This window comes from Pocillopora damicornis, chromosome 5 (assembly GCF_964200805.1).
Source record: "Pocillopora damicornis chromosome 5, jaPocDami1.2, whole genome shotgun sequence".
Classification (NCBI taxonomy): Eukaryota; Metazoa; Cnidaria; class Anthozoa; order Scleractinia; family Pocilloporidae; genus Pocillopora; species Pocillopora damicornis.
The window spans coordinates 10,824,278-10,843,307 of record NC_142674.1 but is presented as its reverse complement, the minus strand read 5'-3'; the positions used below and the strand labels follow the sequence as shown (position 1 = coordinate 10,843,307).

The window sequence follows — 19,030 nt, the reverse complement described above, 5'->3', positions numbered from 1 at the left end:
TTGACTCTTCTGGTGTACCAGTGTGAGTCTCGATCAATAAATTTCCAAGTTGTTGGCGCGCGCAGAAACAGCGGAGGTCTGGGTACAGGCTAAACGTATATCCCTCTCGTGTTCTTTTCTCCTCTCTTGCTTAGGTCTTCCCATTTCACCGATGTTTTGCCGCATTCACAGGGAATCGTGTAAACCACACTGTCCTACCTAGAGGGATTTACAATGTCCTTTGATCGTACTAAATGTAATTGTCGTCTCGGACTTGAAGACTGCGCAGATGCCTTGTTGTTTTAGGCAACGGCGAAGAGGCTCTGATACACCTTTTACATAGGGCAAAAACGCTGAAGACTTGAACTACGTCACAGGCCCTCGGCTTAGGGTAGAGTTTCTTGTTTTCGTAATATTCTGTGCAAAGAAGGAGGAAAAACCGTTAGAAACAAGAACTGATGACAGATGTCTCTTTTCCTTGATGACTGATGATTTTTTCGCGAGACGCTTCGCCCGGTCATGCAAACACTTAACAATACCGCATCTTTCTTATTGAGGGTGGTGTGAATCATGCGCTAAGTACTGATTTTTGCGAGTTGGTTTTCTGTAGACACTGTTGGTCAGGCGTCTGTATGGTTCCCTCGTAACTCACGATTCGAGAAAGACGATCTTGTTGTCTTTCTCAGTTTCCATGGTGAATCGGATGGTAGGTTGCCGACTGTTGAGATGCTCTAAGAGAGAGTCGACATAACTGCGATCTAGGATGATGATGGTTTCGTCAACGTAGAGCTTCCAGATCTTGGATTTCTGTGTTGTGGATTCTATTGCTTGTTCTTGAAATACCTCCATGTAGAGGTTTGCAATAACTGCTGAAATCGGGTTGTGCGCCTATACTTCAGGTCAATATCCGGTGAAAGAAGTTATTACTTATCGTGGTGGCAATTAATAATAAACTGTTTCATCGTTTGTCTCTTGATTTTAATAAAATACTTACTTCGTCTCTCGATGTAGTCACTTGAGATGTAGATGGCGACGTCTCAATCGCCGTGATACAAATGGTAACGCGTGAGCAGTTGACCCCATCGCCCGATGAAGACAAGCAGTAAGCAGCCGAAACGTCGAGATCTACACCTCAAGTGACTACATCGTGAGACAAACGATTTAGTAGTTTATTAAAATCAAGGTTGTTTTCAAATGCGTCAGAATCCCCCTCTTCTAACTAAGGGGTGGTGGGGGGGGGGGGGGGGAGGGGGGAGGGGTGCTTATTTGAAGAAAGGCGCTTAATCGAGAGGGGCGCTTATTCAGTTTTATTTTTCAATGTTATTGTATCTTTATATGGCTAACTCTTAAATAGAAATACAAAAGGAAGTATGCTACATAATCCACGAAGACGTTAAGTCAATATAAATATCCTTCAAGGGGAAAGACTTATTTGCTTAAAAAAAGATGATAGATGATAATGCAACTGGAACTTACAAATTGAAGCAGTTTAAAGCCTGTTGGTCACATTTTGATTGAGCTATAATTCCTCATCAACTGTTTCATCTAAACGCATACCAATAACTATATAATCGTAGATGTTACTGATCCTCGAGAATGGTCTGGTTGTGCTTGGGAAGTTAAGACCATTTACAAAGAGCGGAGCAATAGAAAAAAATTCAAGCGCATAGATAATGCAAATAGACGAACTCTAGAAGAACACGGATATAGGGATAACTGGAGTGTAAAAGACACTATTATTCTTAATGTTTCGCTTTAAATGAGGGTTAAAAGTTATAAATAAATTGTCAATAGAAAAAGCCTTTTTTTGTATCCCTACTAATTAAGAAAGTGAGGAGGGGAGTGGGAGGGGCACATATTTGAGGGTATGGGTCTTATTTGACATTTTGGCCTAAAGGGTGGGGGCTTATTCGGGGGAGAGCTCTTATGCAAGAAAATATGGTACTTGAAAAATTCCAAAGAGTGTTGATCAAACATTACACCTTTGCAATCTTTAGTTACTTTAAGATAATTAAAAGGAAACTTGTCGGAGATGGTATTACCATGATCCTTAGAAACTGCCACAAATGTGTTTAAGGTGGTACGATACAAAAAAAAACGCAATTTTTGTTGAAAATGAGTCCATTTTTTTCTCATTTGATTTCACCTCTAAAGGCTTTTGTTTAATCGTCCCAAATGTCTTTTTGCGAATAATTTGTAATAAAATAGTAATAAAATGCAATTTCTAAGGCACTGTTGTTCCGTTGCCATGGAAACGTATTTTTAAAAGCGTCCTTTTAGGGCCTAAAAGTGCGATTTCCACCCAGGCCAAAGCAAACTGATTGCATCTTGAGTAATCTATTGGGAGACTGGGGCCTAACAATGACTTTCAGCCTCGTTTTGATATGTTTCGGTGAACGGCCGTTATTATCAATCATTTAGTTAGGAATTTTCGCAAGTGAGAGAGCTTCAATCATCAAAATGGCGAAATTTTTGTCTCAGAGACGTAAGAAGCGTAAATTTTATGGAAATCGCTTTACAAATAGTTCAAGAATTAACGAAGAAGAGTCGATTGCTGTCGAAAGCACTTCGAGTGGGATACGTGAATCCACAGATGGCATTTCACATGATCAAAGCGAAGCGAAGGAATCTTCGGCTTCGTATCGAAAGCTTCAATCAACTATATCAAAGGTCTGTTGAGCTGCACAAACTCAGGTACACTGAATTTTATGGGGATGGGGACAGCAAGAGTTTTTCCAGGATAAAGAATATTTATCAAGATGCTGGAATTTTAGTGGAAAAGAAAGAATGCATCAGTCACGTGCAGAAGAGGGTTGGAACTGCACTTCGCAAATTAAAGCGTGACAATCCAGGCCTTGGAGGCAAAGGGAAACTCACAGACAATCTAATTGATAAACTGCAGAACTATTATGGCATTGCCATAAGGTCCAATGTTGGAAATTTGGCTGGAATGAAGAAAGCTATCCATGCTAGCCTCATGCATTGTGCCTCAAGTGAGGCATGCCCACTTCATGACCTCTGCTCAACAGGTAATGCAAGTTGGTGCAAGTATCAAAAGGACAAAGCCAACCATAAAAATCTCTTTAAGCATGGACCTGGCCTTTCTTTACCTGTTATTGCCAAGCTAAAGCCAGAATATATTGGACTTAGTGAGAACAGCTTGCTGCTGAAGTGCTTACATGGCAAGATGCTTACATGGCAAAGGATTCCAAAAGAAATTTATGTTGGAAGAGAGACATTGGAATTAGGACTTTATGATGCTGTTTCTTATTTTAATATTGGTTCAATTAGTATAATTAAGCTTTTCCAAGCCCTTGGTATTCCTCCTGGCAAATATACCAAGGATGGGTTTCAGACTCCAAGACCAGCTTAGAGTTAATATTGCACAACATAAAAGCAAAGCTACTACCAAGAAGCGATACAAAGTGATTAGGGGCCTTAAAAAACGAAAAGATGATCATAATAAGCAAACTGAAGGTGTCAGCTATGGCCTTGGTCAGTTTTGAACAGTTTAATTCATGGAAACTGTGTTTAAGTCTTGAAAAGATCAGTTTAGAAACTTTAAACCAGTTTTCTCTCAATTTTGAATTTTGTGAAACTACCGACACTCTAACAAAGATAACTTTCCAGGGTTTTATTCAATTCTTCTCATTTTTGGAGTGAGAGATCTCTGTATATTTTTGCATGCAATGAACTAGAAACATGTACTTAGGTGCATCTTTTGTTGTTAAATGACCAAAATGAGATTGCTTATCTTATCAATTCCTGAAAGTTGTTGTGTTTTCTTTAATATTTTCCATTCTATATGACTGAGAGGTGTTTTGGTAGTTCATTGCATGCAGGTGCATGTGAAGATCATTGTCTAAAAATTTTGTGAATTTTTAATCTAATGTTTAAGAGATATGACTGTTCTTGTTCGGGTGCCTACTGGGAGGCATCATTTGCTAATTCTCAGCAGCAATAATAAAATATCAAGTCAAAAACTGCAAAAATATAGTTGTCTCCATGTGTCATTTCAGGTGACATAGATAACTTTTTGTAAAACAACATATGAAAAAATGTTGATTTTTTGAGGGTTGTACCACCTTAAATTCGTTTTCAGCTATATGCTTTGTTTGAGTCCTTGTCAATTCTACACACTTTTGGTCCGTTCAGCTTATAACTAGATGGATTTTGAAAACAGAAAAACATTAATTTCCTTCAAATAAATATGCTAATGTGAACAGTTTCAAGCTAAAAATTGGAGCTTTCTGTCGGCAACACTCATCTAAATTTGCATACGTGTTTTCTCGGTAACCGTTCATTGGAAATTTGATTTCTCAAGGAAATAATATCTTAAAAAAAAAAATTGAAATTACTCCAAGAATTCAATTATAATTTCAATGATTTTTATTACCAGTTGTTCTTTTCTATTATCGGCGGGGATGATTGATTTGGTGACCCAACAGTCGGAGAATTACTTAATTTATTCCTTACCTAAACAAGGAACGATTTGACGCCCTACAATCCCTTTTTTTTTAATTAATTTTTTTTATTACTTTTTGTTTCCATGAAGATTGTCATGAATCCTCGGGCTGTTCTATTGCTCACACTGGTGGCCGTTCCATGCACATCTGCGAGTATGTTACCCCGTTGTTTTGTATGTTAAATTACTACTTTAATCATTTCCAAAGAAATAAGTTTTTCAAAAAAGGACAGTCCAACGGTGATGTTCTACTTGGCTAAGGCATCATTAAACATAAAAGTTTCACTCATGTTATCGGCAAATTGACAGAACGAAAGCATAACAGCATACTACGGAGGATAGCTTTATTTTAGAATGTCATGAAAAATACATGTAGGTCAGTACATTTAGGGAAAACCATTTTGCAATAAAGCAAACTCAGAAGTATGGTGTCATTAAGAACATATATCCGGCAAAGCTCATTCTAAACCTTCGTTGGAGCCTTCGAGAGAAAAGAAAGAAAACCATGGAAAACTATATCTCAACGAGAAGTTTATTTGATGACAATTTAATAAAATTAAAAGGGTAAACAGAAAAAAAATGACCACTCCGTCGAAGTTAAAAAGTTAACAAACGTGATCTCTAATGAAATGTAACTGCACAGTGTCAATCACAAAAAAAAAAAATATATATATATATATATATAAAGCAAAAGAAAAAAATCTTTAAAAGTAAGCTGCGAACTGCCCTTTCATATCACAAGATTCTCAATACTTACAGCGCGAGCGTGAGATGTGACGCAACCTTCACAGTCAAAGTGATAGTGTAAAGATATATAGTTAGTGTCAACGATTGGTCACGATTCATTTGATTCTTTTGATCATCTAGTAACTTGTGGAGACAATCAGTTTGCTTGTGCAAATCAAGAAAAGTGTATCCATGCGTCTGCACGCTGCGACAACCACAGGGACTGTAGCGATGGATCAGATGAACAATGCAGTGAGTATTGTACATTTTTTTCTAACATTTGTTGTAGGCTTAGCCTATCCCACTCCTAAAGTAATGTCAAAATAAGTTATAATAACAAATGCTTTTTTGAAAAAACAAGAAAAAAAAAAAGAGGAAGAAAAAAGGATTGTTTACCGAGAACCCCACAACTACAATAACATCTCCAGAACAGGGACGCAAGTTACATGCAATGCATTACAAATCCGTCTATCTTTGGATATAGAGCTTTAATGATATTGACAAGACATCGAATGAAATAAAACGAAATTTGTTGAATGAGACAATATTAATTTACGTGATGTATTGAGCTATTTTATCGTTGATATATTACTTTGAAAATAATAATTCTAGAAATAGAGTCATCCATTGAATTAATGATGATGATGAATTGTCGTCGTCCATGGTAAACGACATGTAAATTTTTCCGGAAAAAAAACAAAATTACAGAGCTTAGTGGTATTGTCATAATACTAGTAAAACCATTTCAATAAGTTTTCGTTTTTTTTCATGTTTCACCTGGACGAATCAGCTGGCCGTAAGTACTTTAAATTCGGACTGTGATCTATTTGTGTGTCGTCTCAATATGTACTAATACAATAACAGCATTAACCAACTGTCGTATAAGTTGTTTTTAGTCTTTTCAAGAGGTTCACATGTAGCCATCAGGGACAATTAAACATGACTGAAGTATGAAAAAGGGTTTTTTATCGGAATAATGAAAAAGAATGAGGTATCATCATCATCATCATCATCAGGTCGAGCTTGCTCGGTATTCCATGACACGCTCCCTCCACCTTTCTCTGTCTCTGTACTCCATTGCAATTGGTAGTTCTTCAATTCTGCATCCTGTGTCATTCATCAATTGGTAAATGTAGGTCTTTTTTTGGGCGACCTCTCGGCTTATGTCCATGCGTTGGCTTCCAGAGGAATACATTCCCTGCTGGTTCTTGTTTACTGAAGCATAACAAAAGAAAATTCAGCTGATTTACTCCTGCTTGATAGGGAGGATAAAAACAAAAGAATTAAATCCATCTAGTTTCTCTTTGATTTCATTTTTTTTATCATTTTTTCCTTTGCCTTATTTCAAGAAAGCTGATCGAAATTCGTGGAAACTCTATTGACCGTAGTAACGTGTCCCGTCCTTTTTCCTTATCAACCCCCTTTTAATTCGCAAATGCCCTTTTTTAAATGTCTTGCCTTTTCCTAAAAAATGTTATAATTTTAAGCCCTTAAACCTACGTAAAAGTTCATTCATTTTTGAACAAAAAAATAGAAAATAAAAAAAAGGCAAGGCTAAGGGTAAGCAGCAACCTTCTACTTTCTGAAGAAAATGTGGGTCAAATTTAATAAGGTGGCACGGCTGTAACAACAGTAATTTGATAAAAATAATCAAATATGTCGTAGAATAGGCTATTAGTCGTGGTAAATAACACTTCAAAGGGATATATAATTGTTTGTCTGTGGATCGCGACGTTGTGACTGCATTCTGTCAGTTTTCTTCAGGAGATGAGGTCGATTGAGTACGCTTCACCTATGTGCTGTTGAGCGCAGCAAAACTATATAACGGATAAAAAAACTCGGTAGCCTCCATTTTTCTCCAAAACAATATGATAATCTATTTGTCCCTGGACATGGTTGTTCTTCGAAGCTCACAAACCATGTCCGCGGACTAACATCCAAGACTATTTTAGCACCAAAAGGAGGCTAATGGTTATTAATAATCGGAGAGTCAAACTGAACGTTGCATTGCGCACCACCATGTCTTGACTTTCAGTTTTTGGTTCTTCATTTCCTTTGTCTTACGAGCAGAGGCTCAATGTTGCATGTCTTTCAATAAGCAATCATTGGGTGAGCTTGAGCAGGATAAAATAGTTTATGAAAACGAAAACCCACCGAGGTCTGAGTTATTAACACAGACACAAGGTTTGATGATTTATGATCTCATGCGAAAACCAAATAACCCTTTTCAGAATCGTTAAGTGGCTGCATCGAATTCTCGCGTGGGAGCGAGGCTAAGTGCTCACTTAGCGGCGCGAAAATATAAGTGTTGTTAAGAATTTCTAGAAGTTGTAACACAAAAAATAAGAAAAAAATAAGACTAACCACAATATGGTTCGTTGCTCAGAAGCTTTGTATCGGTAGACTAATCGTAACCTGGAAGACCTGTCTTTCTTCGATTTCCTATGGACAAACAATTTTCTGTTTTAAGTTGAAATTCTACCGTAGAGCTGATAGCAGGTTCGAAGAAGAGCAAAGGGAGGCAATAACTGGCGAAGAACATAACGAGCATTCTGCTAATGATTCTCATCGAAAACACTCAACGGTTGACGTGTCCTAAACGGTTATGCAACACCAGCAACATTTCAAATCCACGAAAAAACTGAAAAAAGAATGAACGTTGAGATAAAGGTACTGAAAAACCATCTTCGCCGAAAAGGTCCTATGTCAAAAAAAAAATTTAATAAAAATGTAAAGCGCAGCGATATCCAACAGTGGAAAAACGACCAAGAGGAGTTAACTCAGTTACGCCAGGAAATGAAGCAATGCAGCATAAACTGCAAGAAAAGCCTACTACAAACGAAAATTGTTTGTGAAGGATGTTTTAAAAAAACCGTGAATCAGTTAGGTTCTGTAATGGTATATCAAACATCTAATAAAATATGCTAGGACGAAAGAAACTTTTGAGACTTGAATAGGAATCTGTTATGACTCTTGTGAGTTTAAGACTTGGGTAAAATGGGGAGGCACATGGCCGAAATATTTCCTCCGTCACAAATTACTCGTTCTTTCATTACCCAGCCGTGCTCTTTATGTAACATTCATATTACTCCTCTGGCAAATTAAAGAGGAAATAAGAAAATATCGTTCTCATTCTACCCAGGAGAGTTGATCGTAATATACTGTAATGAAATGTTGATCAAAGAGCTATCCTCACTCTAAGTATGGAGAGCCACCTTGAGCGAGTAAAAAGAGCACAGTACAGGTATAATTTTGAAGTATAATTTTGCTGTTGAAATCTCCTTCTCATGACCCCATTCCAATGGTTCTGAAATATTTTCCATAGGGCAACAATTAACTGAAGCTTTGATGGAACCAGTCTTGTCTGATGTTTCTTTCAAATCGTAGACTTTGTAGAAATATGATGCTGCAGATATCTGCCTTTTTTTCTGATCAATCCAAAACTGACTGCCTCCTTGATGTTCAGTCCTGTGTCACTTTGAGTTTGGACCAGGTTAAAAAAGTTAGTAAAATATTCCACTAGCTCATCATTACAACAAAAATCTTCGGCAAAACTGAGATCTTCCACTTTAATGGCATAGTTAGTCACTTCTTCTATTTGTACGTTTCCAGAGACATTTCTCTAAGAGACATGTGTTTGTAAGGTTATTTGATACTGTAGAACGGCTGTATGTCAAAAAGTGCATTGGTGATATGTTTGCTAGAGCCATTGTTGCTTCCCTTACACGGACAAAAGGCTGCGTGCACTTCGGCGCTCGATTTCAAAATAAAAAGTCACTATAAGTTGACATTCCATCTTCTGTTTTTTGTCGGCGCAGTTGGCCTAGCTTCATACTGAAATTAGGAAAACGCTTTGTTTACGAATGGACACCACTATAAATCTTCTACGTGTCCATCATGGAAAAACTTGCATCCGAATAGACGTTTATATGTTTTAAATGTTCCGAGGCTCTCGACTGAGTAGTCATCTTTCCCAACTAAGTAGTTATACAAATGTAAAATCTGGTATACTGACAAATTTTTGAGACTAATAACCCCCAAAAAAAGGGATAAGGAGGTTTCCCCTCGTTTGTTTGGAGCTTTTTCTTTAGCCTGCGCTCAAAAGATTCCACGACTTCTTGGATTTTTTACACATTTTTACACAGCTTTAAAACTTTCAGCCCTTCTCTCTTCCCCTATCACAAAGCTGAATTCCCCGATCGGAAAGATATTTTCTCAGTTTGTCTACCTTAATCGCAGAGAGCAGCAAGCCTCTTTGGGATGTGATAAATTCGGTATCCGTTACACGCGCTTAACAATTCGGAAATGAGTTATTTAATAATTGCTGTATTACATGCATTTTTCGAATAATCTGCAAAAAGAGGACATTTCTCTCTAAGCATGCAAAAAATTTGAGAACACTGAATTTGAGAACGGACGAAGGTCTAGGAAACTAGGCAGTATGCAATATCCTGAGTAGAATATCCGTTGTAGATTTGCATTTATTATGCCAAATAAGCACGCTATCATATATTGATTGAGTTAGCTCTCGACCAATTAGACTTTTCATAGTAATTCTAATGTATAATTATTGACGTTACTCGCATATCTATACAGGAAAGTGTGAGAACTATGAGTTCACCTGTGGAAATGGAAAGTGTCTCAGCAAATATCGTCGTTGTTGGGAGGGAAATGACTGTGGTGATGATTCAGATGAACAACAGTGCCGTAAGTGTGTTTTTACTAACACTTCTGTCTTATATTGCAATCACCTTTCCTCTGGGCTGATGGCTAACAGTACTTTTATTCAAGTCAGCCTGTACTTACCATGTCAAGATATAAACAGATACTCTCTTTCAATCTCTCCCTTTTTTTCTTCAAACATCAACGAAATCATAATAGCAACTTTAATGTGGACCAAATAGGGAAATGATTTTTGTTCTTATTGTTGTTACTACTGACTACATAGTATGACTTGCTCCACTTTCCATTTGAGTTGTTCTTTGTTTTGTTTTGTTTTGTTTTCCCTTTTTTTAAATACTATTTTGTGTGTGTTTATTTCTGACTGCAATTGCAATGACCAAGTCCTGGTCACTCAATGTTGTATTAATTTGTGACTGTTTTCTTCTTTTCTCAATTTTCAAAACATATACTCGGAAACACTAGCTCGGCGTAAGTATCTTTTGGATATTTCATTGACTTCCTCTCCTTAGAGACCGGTCATTTTACTTGCCATGTAGGGGAAGGGGAAGAGAGAGGGGGGGTAGGGTATGGATAATTTTGTTTGTGTCATTTCAAATTCAGTTTTAATTTACAATTTTCATTTTGTCTTTCCCATAGTGGTTTGTCCAAATACCAAAAATCTTTGTAGGTGTTGAGGGTCCCCAGTAGGTTTCCCGGGATCCGGGATTGGGCTTATTTGCAGGAGCGAGATGCGAGATTGTCACCATGAGCGGCACATGAGAATCGGCAATTTTGAGGGGCGGGATTCGGGAAACAATAACTTAAACGCACCGAGAACCGGGCCATCCGTTGACGAGAATTTATAAAGAGATTGTTCTGCGTCAAAGTCCTAAAAAGCCTGGCTTCCTACGCAGCCGTTTTTATGAGATCGTGTTTCACTTCTTTCCACAAACGCGTTTATAACCTGGTGAGTCCTACGACAATAGAAGTGGAGAGTGCTCACTCAGTTGTGTATTTATTACAAAGATCCACTTTGATCGGTGTTAATTTACACAAAAAAACTTGGGAAATGTAGCCAAAGAAGCCTTAAAGAGGACAACCCAGTAGGTGGTGTATTATTTTACAAATTCAAAGTCTTTGTATCCTGTACCCGAACTTGCCATGATCCTGTCGACCATACCGGTATTCAAATGATATCACCTGTACCAATAGCACCATAGAACATACAGAACATGAAGGACTGGGCGCAAAAATTTTGGTGTTGCGGTGCGTCAGATGGCAAAAGCTGGAACTCTCCCGTCGTACCTCGATTAGAGAGAAATTCAGCCAGGTCAACCGCTCAGCTTCGAACTGTCTGACCTCAAGGAGCAGCTTTGGAGGAAGTATTCACTTCAACAGCAAAATTGTGACTGGTGTACGTTATTCGTGAAAAACTTTGAAAACCTCTAAAATGAACGGTAACGTTTGGGTGAAAAAAGATAAACTTACGACTTACAGTCAGCAAAGACTTCAACGGATCAATGCTAGTAGAGAAGATCATCGCCCATCGAAAAGGCCCTTTCAAGTTGAGGAAATGGACTAAGAACAAAAATTTATGATCAGGATCGGGATTGGCCGGTATAAACCGTCGGGATTACGGGACCTAAGTCGGGATCGTGCGATTAAAGAACCCTATTGGGGACCCTTAGCGTTTGTTCATGATATGTAAATCAGAGTCTGACATTAAGCATAACATCAAGTTCATTTTAAAACTCAACTTATTCAAGTGAGATTTTAGCTTTAATTGCATGTTTTGCATCAATGCAATAAATACTTTGACTCTGTTAGAGAACTGTAATTTGCGCAGCCAGGTTCCCTAAAGAACGAAGAAGGGAAGGGGGGGGGGAAGGGGGAAGTGGAGATGAGATAAATGAAAGACTCAAATTTCAACGGTCCCTTCTTTCATCTCCGTTATTGACGACTGACCCTTCCTATGTTCTCCATGACAAAACCATTTGAAACCCCCAGAGTTCTCCCCCCACCTCTCTTCCCCCAGATGAGTGATGTTGACTGGTCCCTTATGTGTGGCTACCGGTAAACTCACCCCCCCCCCCCCCCCCCATGTGCTCGCTTAGTTAATCATTTATTCATTGTTTGTCCTTCATACTTTCCTGTAAGTTTTTCGGGACAAAGGTAATTGAACTTTTGTCCAAGCGTAGAAGCTACCTTCTTGGAGAATTTAGGCGTGTGGGATTCACATTTGTTTTACAATCTCTTTTTATCTGTCTTTATAAGCAGAGTCTTGACTACGAAATATTTACTAGAAATAGCTGATTTCATTCTATTTTGATTTGGTTTTTTAACGCTTCCCCTATATCATACATTTAACGTTGAAATTAAGTTTCAAAAAATGAGGGAAGTTAAACGTGTTTATATTTGCCTGTTTCATAAACATTGACCTTGTTTTTAACTACCTGGGCCGACGATCAGGACAATAATATCTTCCCAGGTTTACAGCAAGAAGAGAAGTTCTGGCAACAAAACTTACATAAATTCTCCCTTCTCTAAAGCAGAAGCCAAAACGTTTGAAACAACATGCTCCTCTGTTGCTAAGGTGTTGATGTCGACTGTGTACTAACCGGTGATTTTCCTTTTCTTTCCTCTTCTACGTTTTTAATGAACTGCTCCTCGGAAACCAAAGGAAGTAGGTGGACCTACAATTTCAGAATTGAGATGTTATCTCTTGCATGTCATAATTATAACAAAAAAGCTGTTAACCACATTCTAGCCGCAACCTTTCTTTGCTAACTAAACACTACTAGCGGCATAAGAGAAGATCGGGAAGAGGAATCTGCCTTTCGGTCTGGAAAAAACCCATGGTATCAGATAATATGCCCAGGCCAATACCTTTATTGATGGAGAATTATATTTCACGCACTACTCAGGAATCTTTCAATTTTGCATTTCACCTGTTTTGAACAATGGAACAATAGATCTTTTTAATTTTTCGCTGCAAGGAAAATCTCATAACACCACGATCATGGGGAAAAAAAAACTGTGGTTATAATCCACCAATTGTTCTTTGTACACGTTTTAACATCTGCATCCGTTTTACATGGGAGACTCTTTTCTTGGCAATTAGAACTGAGTCATTTTGTTACGCGAGTAATCTTTTAGAGGAAGGGTAGCTCGGAGACCAAACTGAACTCAGGGTTGTCGGAACAGCAACAAGAAGATTTATTCTAGAGAATGAACGTAGTTTCCGCGAAGTTTAACTCTTACTTACTCGGCCACCGCCAAACTGCACTTAATCTTGATAAATTCACACGACCTCCGCCAACTTCAATAAATACTGCTTCGTCACACTTGAATGAACACGCTAGAGTCAAGCTCTCTTCGCTTGTGAAAACTGGTTCAAACTACGCTTGGACTCGCCTACTTATATACTTACACGATAAATATCTAGAACTTCCTAAATAGTCTAATTATAGAAAGAATACAAAATAAACCGCCTTACGAAACGCTTGCGCAGTACACTAAAATAAACAAACTATGACCTCTCGCGAAGCTTCTAGAAGCTCACGCTGTCACGCATTGCAATTTTTCGTAACACATTTTTGTTTCCTTTTACATCATTAATTAATAAAATAGTCTTAGAGCATCGAATTGATGTGTTTGATCAGCTTTACATAATCGATTAATTCTTTTTTTTCTCACTTATTATCAATATTTTCATTCTTTTTTTAAATTTACTCTCCCTGAATTAATTGTCATTATTTTCTTTCTCTATTCATGCACTGCCTTTGTCAAATTAAACAGCCTGTAAGTGATGAACTCAATTTAATGAGGCAACTGAATTAAATAACTTACTTAATAGCAAAATAATACAACAGAAACGTGTATAGTAAGCAAAACACAGTGACTGATATAATATATGTGACCCTCCACGGGATTCGGGGAATAAGATGAACGCACGCACACGGTACGCTCGCACGCTAAAAGAAAAGAACTAGCTTTTAACACGTTAACAGCGTGTTAGTTACTCGCCTCATTAACTTCGCAGCCATTGTCTGCTTCGCACGGTAGAAACAAAGGAACGTGTTAAGATCTTGCTCGCAACTTTGCACGATACAACACAGTGACCGTGCCAATTTTAGAACACGCCTCTTTAAAGTTAACGTTGCTTTTTTTGTACCCGGAGCCAGAAATTGGTTGCTAAAGGATTCACAAAGATTCGGTACTGAGCTTATTAACCCTTTAACTCCCAGATGTTATTAACATGAAACTTCTCCCTATAATACCCATACATTATTCAGCAAACAGGTAATGAGAATATTCGAGCTTATTAGGTAGAAGCGGCTATCTTGATCTAACACCACGTCCACATAACTAATTTACAAGGAAATGCGTAGCAGCTAGAGGGGAGAATTAACAACAGATTTAACTTGGGAGTTAAAGGCTGTGTGAAGCGATGAGGATTTATATTTTACAAGGTAAGAATTAAGTTTTAAAAAAGTAATTCGTGTGTTCAAACTGAGCTCCTCTGGACCTTGTGAAACACGTTGTGCTAACTGAATTCCCTATGAAAATCCTGAGGGAAAGAGCCGTGATTTGCCGGGAATGTTTCATTTTTTATTACAACTTTCGGATAGGACAGAAGATCTTCTGCATTTCCGCCTATATTCTCTAAGTAATATACTTTACAAACACCATTCTCACGATTAAGAAGCTGACAAACACAAGTAACAAAGTGAGCTGGGTTGTACAAGATAGGCTGGCGTGTTAAGGAACAAAGGAACTTAGCGTGTTAAGAAAAAAAAAAAATCTAGCGTGTTATAGAAACAAAGCTCTACCGTGTTAGCCAGATATGAACAATGTCTACGGACACACTTTCCAAAATCAATTGTTTTTGTGCGCATATCTGCACGGTAAGCGTGTCATGCCATTAGCGTGCGAGCGTTTTATAACGTGCCGTGTGCGTGCTATCACCTTATTCCCTGAAACCCCGTGGAGGGTCACATATGGTATGAGAGTTTGACTTTCTAATATCAGTCGTTCTATCATATCTATATACAATAGCATCATTGAAGAACGAGGGCCAGTTTTCATTCTGTAGTGATGATCAGTAAGAAGCTTCTTAATACTACTTTGATTTACTGAATTTTCCTTGAACCGATCAAGTGTTTTAACGCCTGAATTCTACTTATCCCAATCTTTTTCTCTGCTGTCTATGTCAACCATGATGGATGAAATAATCACATCAGGTGGTAAGTGAAAACGTAAAAATAACTGTTTGTAGAATCATAATGATACATCGAGTCCTCCTTGGTATTTACAATGTTTTCTACGTTGTTCTCTCTCTAAGCTAGGATTCTGACAGAAATTTTTGGACGGGAAACTCATGTCGTTTTCGTCCTTTTACTTTTTGTTGATAACGATGACTGTTAACAGGAAGTACTCATCGATTAAAGAATTGGATGCATATGCAAATTTACTTATGTAGGAAGGTGATAAACTCTAAGTTATTGATTCAATTTCGTAACTTGGGATAGAATATAATAGATTGTCTGATCTTGAAAATACGTTAGCGAGGTGACCATCAGTTCGGTATCATTAAGTAGTTTTGAGAGAAGGATTTAAATTTGCAGCCAAATGAAAATCAACTTTAGATATAGCCTCGCTTGAATGCGCCCCTCTAAAGGCATTGGTATCGTGAAACTAACATATTGAAACAAGTGTCAACGAGATTTTCTGATGAAACGATTTGTTATTAAACTCTAGAATTCGTAGATGTTTGAATTACAAGTGAGGGTTAATGTTGGATTAGGGGAGGGGTAGGTGGGCAGTTGCCCAGATGCTGATATTGATCCAATCATTTCTTAGGCACGACCTCTTTCAACAGAAAACAAGAATGGCAACCGAGCGCCATGTTCATTTAAACACTGAATAGAAATGATCGTGTGTTAAAGTTTATGATGAGATTGTCTTTCAGCAATTTCTCCCTCAATACTCGCTGCCAAGTACCTTTTACGATTATGACGGTTATTATTATGATCATCATTCCTGGATAACTATGAAATTTACTTAGTTGAACACATGCTGAAGTAACATGACATCAGTTAAGATGACTTAACACGCCAACCCTACATGATTATCGCTGGTCACCATTATTTTATTTCTTTGATCTGTCCGTCAAAGTTCTCGTCTTAGAACCAGTTTCATGGCTGGCAGGGAAAAACATAGGTAGCTTACATCGTGCGGTAGATTTGTCTGTTTTGTGTATTGCGATAACCGGTGAAATTTGCCGTAATCGTTGCTCTTAAGTCCACGAACAGTCACAATTATGTTATTCATCGATCATACGTAAATTTCTGACATATAAAAGCATCATCATCGATTGCTATAAGTCAATTGGTTTTCGTAATAACCATTCGCGAACTTAACAGAACTGGAAAACTGATTTATTCGCTGTAAAAACCCCGTTTACAATTCACAGTGGAGTAAAACAGTCACGTTAAAGTCGCGCACCGAAAAAAAGCTAAAGTTAGCAATTGCTATCAATTGATTGAATCATATTGGTTTCCGTAATAACCAGTCGGGAATGATTTATTCGCTGTCGGTGACCATTGACAAACTTCAATGAACGCCTCAGAACCACTGTTGTGGAATATTTGTAAGGAACAGAAAAGAATGCAGGGTCGAGGTTGATTTGATGTAAATTATCTCGGAAAATTTTCACTGCTTTGTTGCAACTTTAAACAAGTTCATTGAAAAAACATAATGTCCGTATGTAGAAGATAAATATACATATCTAAATATCGCGTGACATGGCTCGTTTATTTACTTATTTAGTATTATCATTGATTTTATTATCATTTTTTCTATCATAATCATTAGAATTATTAATTGTTATCACAATTATTATTGTCTTTTTTCGTGATCGAGGATAGTATCGTACGTTGATGCAAAAAATAATTTCGGTATGTCAAGAAAATTAAAGTTTGTTAGGCAACAATATGTTTTAGTTAACCAGTAATATGTACATGTTAGGCATCAATGTTTGAAGTTTAAGGTGGACTAGTTTTGTAAATGATCCTCTTTGTGTAAGTTATGTCATTAGGTATGTTATCAACTTTTTAATGTGTTTTTGATTGCCGTTCATTGATCTCTAGCCCAATAATCTAAAATAAAGGGGAATGTTTCAATGTCTGAAACAATTTCTTAGGTGATGAACTTAACCAAGTTTCATTAATTTGTATTTGACATAATTTTCTATTTTTTTCCCCTTTGCTGCTCCATACAGCATGTGAGTACTGTTTTAATAATCTAATCGAGTTGGAAAAATATTGAATAATTACAATTTTCAAATCAATTTAGTTCATTTCCTCATCATTATCTATCATTTTATTGTCTTTCCAACTGTTCCTCATTACCTTCCTGACCCGGTTACAATCAGGCTGTAAGTAACCATTATTTTTTATTATCCATCTTGGTTATTTTAGCTTAGATTGTTTATAAAAGTTGACTTGGACAATGTTATTACCAGTTATTTTTTTAATCGAAGTATTTGATTCGATTTAATCTCAGATCCTGATCAGACACAATTAAGACAGGTTAAGGTGCAGAAGATCGTCTGTTGGAAAGTTAAATTGATTTGACCAATTAAAGAACGGTTTTTTTTTTTCCATAATGCGTGCGTAGCACCATTCGGTTGTGACTTTTACAGATTTCTTGGAGACTAAGTCAATATTTAGCATTATTTTTTTTAGAGGGCATGGTAACGAATCCTGCAATCTAATTGGTTCTTTACCCGGTCAGTATTTTCCTACCTCTGCCCACAGGCCACGGTAAAGCTTTCGTGAGTCGCCGAGTACATCCCAACTTTTGTTGCCATTTTTCATAAATATATTTCGTTTTTGCGGCTGGGCAGTACTTTTAAGCAAACGCGTCCGTCACTACCTCAAGCCGATAAATACTCATGAATCCTCTCTTTTCTCTCTCTCAAATCAATTTGGTTTACAGAAAAATATTGGTTTCAGAACGAATTTTATAAGTAATAGTGTCAGTACGGTGGTTGGCAAGGGTCTAAAAACCGTCTGCAATTGATTTTAATCGTTCACAAAAAGTACCTAGAAAGTTAAAACGTGAGGTATTTGGTTACAGTCAGACTAAACGATGGAACTTTCATTCATTTAATATCTGAATTTTTTCAAACAATTTGTGCGTAGTGAAAGAGCGCGTGAGTCTTTCCAAGTCCGTTGAATTTGGACATTTGTACCGTAAATTACACAACAGAAACTGAAGGAATTCAATGAGAGAAGGCCGCATTAAATCCCCTTGTGTCTCGTTGGAGTGTATCATTCAAATTTAGTTTTTGTGGAGGAAAGACCAATTTACACACGCCATTGCAGCAATCAAACGAGCAGACTCACACAACTTCAAAATAATAAATATTTACTTACAATTACTTTCCTCGCCGTTTGCCTAATGAACAGAGGTAAATCTTCGCACATGAATTAATCGTCGGTGAGAGTGAATAATACTTTCCGTTCGATCATCGACTGTTTTTGAAGAAAATATTGTCGTGACAGTCCTTGCCAAACTAGTTTCGTTGTTTTTTAAAAGTGTACGTGCGCTCTTTTTTTCTCTTACGCACTCTCTAATTGACAGATGTCAGATTGTGACAGATACTTGTGAAAATAATGTTTCAAAGTTTGTTTGGAAGCCTTTTAAATCACCTTTATCGTTACGCAAATGAAAATGTTTCGGTGAAGCAATTTGCATGACCTCTATTTTAACTACCATTTACTCGCCTAAAAATTGTTCAGTTTATCTTGCCGTATCGACAGCCCTAAATCATCCGGGTTCTTTCGGAAAGAATTTCGTTAAGTTTAAAAAAAATATATATACATACATATGTTATTTATCGTCCAAGGGTCGGTCCGTATGGTGAAAAACTGTGACCTATGGCCTCGGGCAGCATTTTCAACACCTCAGAAGTCATTTTCAACACCTCGGTCACAGTTTTTCACCATACGGACCGACCCTTAGCCGACAAATAACATATATTTATTCAGGTTACAATCAAACTCATCAGGGCGTTATAACCTATTCATTGTAGAGCGTTTGTTTGGTTGTTACTGTTTAATCTCAACCCATTTGAATTTACCAAGGCCTCTGAATCGTATTTTCTTCCATTTCAATTCGTATATATCTGGT

The 19,030-nt window shown here is 37.4% G+C and overlaps 1 protein-coding gene and 1 long non-coding RNA gene across 5 annotated transcripts in view; one reads left to right on the top strand and one right to left on the bottom strand.

Moving 5' to 3' along the window:
• LOC149045179 (CD320 antigen-like) overlaps positions 1-11,669 on the top strand; it is a 31,387-nt gene extending 19,718 nt beyond the window's left edge. For all 4 annotated transcript variants that reach the window (XM_089208078.1, XM_089208077.1, XM_089208076.1 and 1 more), the window contains exons 4-6: positions 4,535-4,598; positions 5,312-5,422; positions 5,961-11,669. In XM_089208078.1, coding sequence (XP_089064204.1) covers positions 4,541-4,598; positions 5,312-5,422; positions 5,961-5,992 — 201 coding nt within the window. In that variant the 5' untranslated portion in view covers positions 4,535-4,540 and the 3' untranslated portion in view covers positions 5,993-11,669. The remainder of the gene's footprint in view (positions 1-4,534; positions 4,599-5,311; positions 5,423-5,960) is intronic.
• A 395-nt stretch (positions 11,670-12,064) lies between these two features.
• LOC149045178 (uncharacterized) lies at positions 12,065-13,256 on the bottom strand. The gene is made up of 2 exons (XR_016187108.1): positions 13,098-13,256; positions 12,065-12,525 (listed from the first exon to the last, which is right to left on the bottom strand). It is a non-coding gene; the product is annotated as an uncharacterized LOC149045178 (long non-coding RNA).
• Between the last annotated feature and the right edge of the window lie 5,774 nt (positions 13,257-19,030).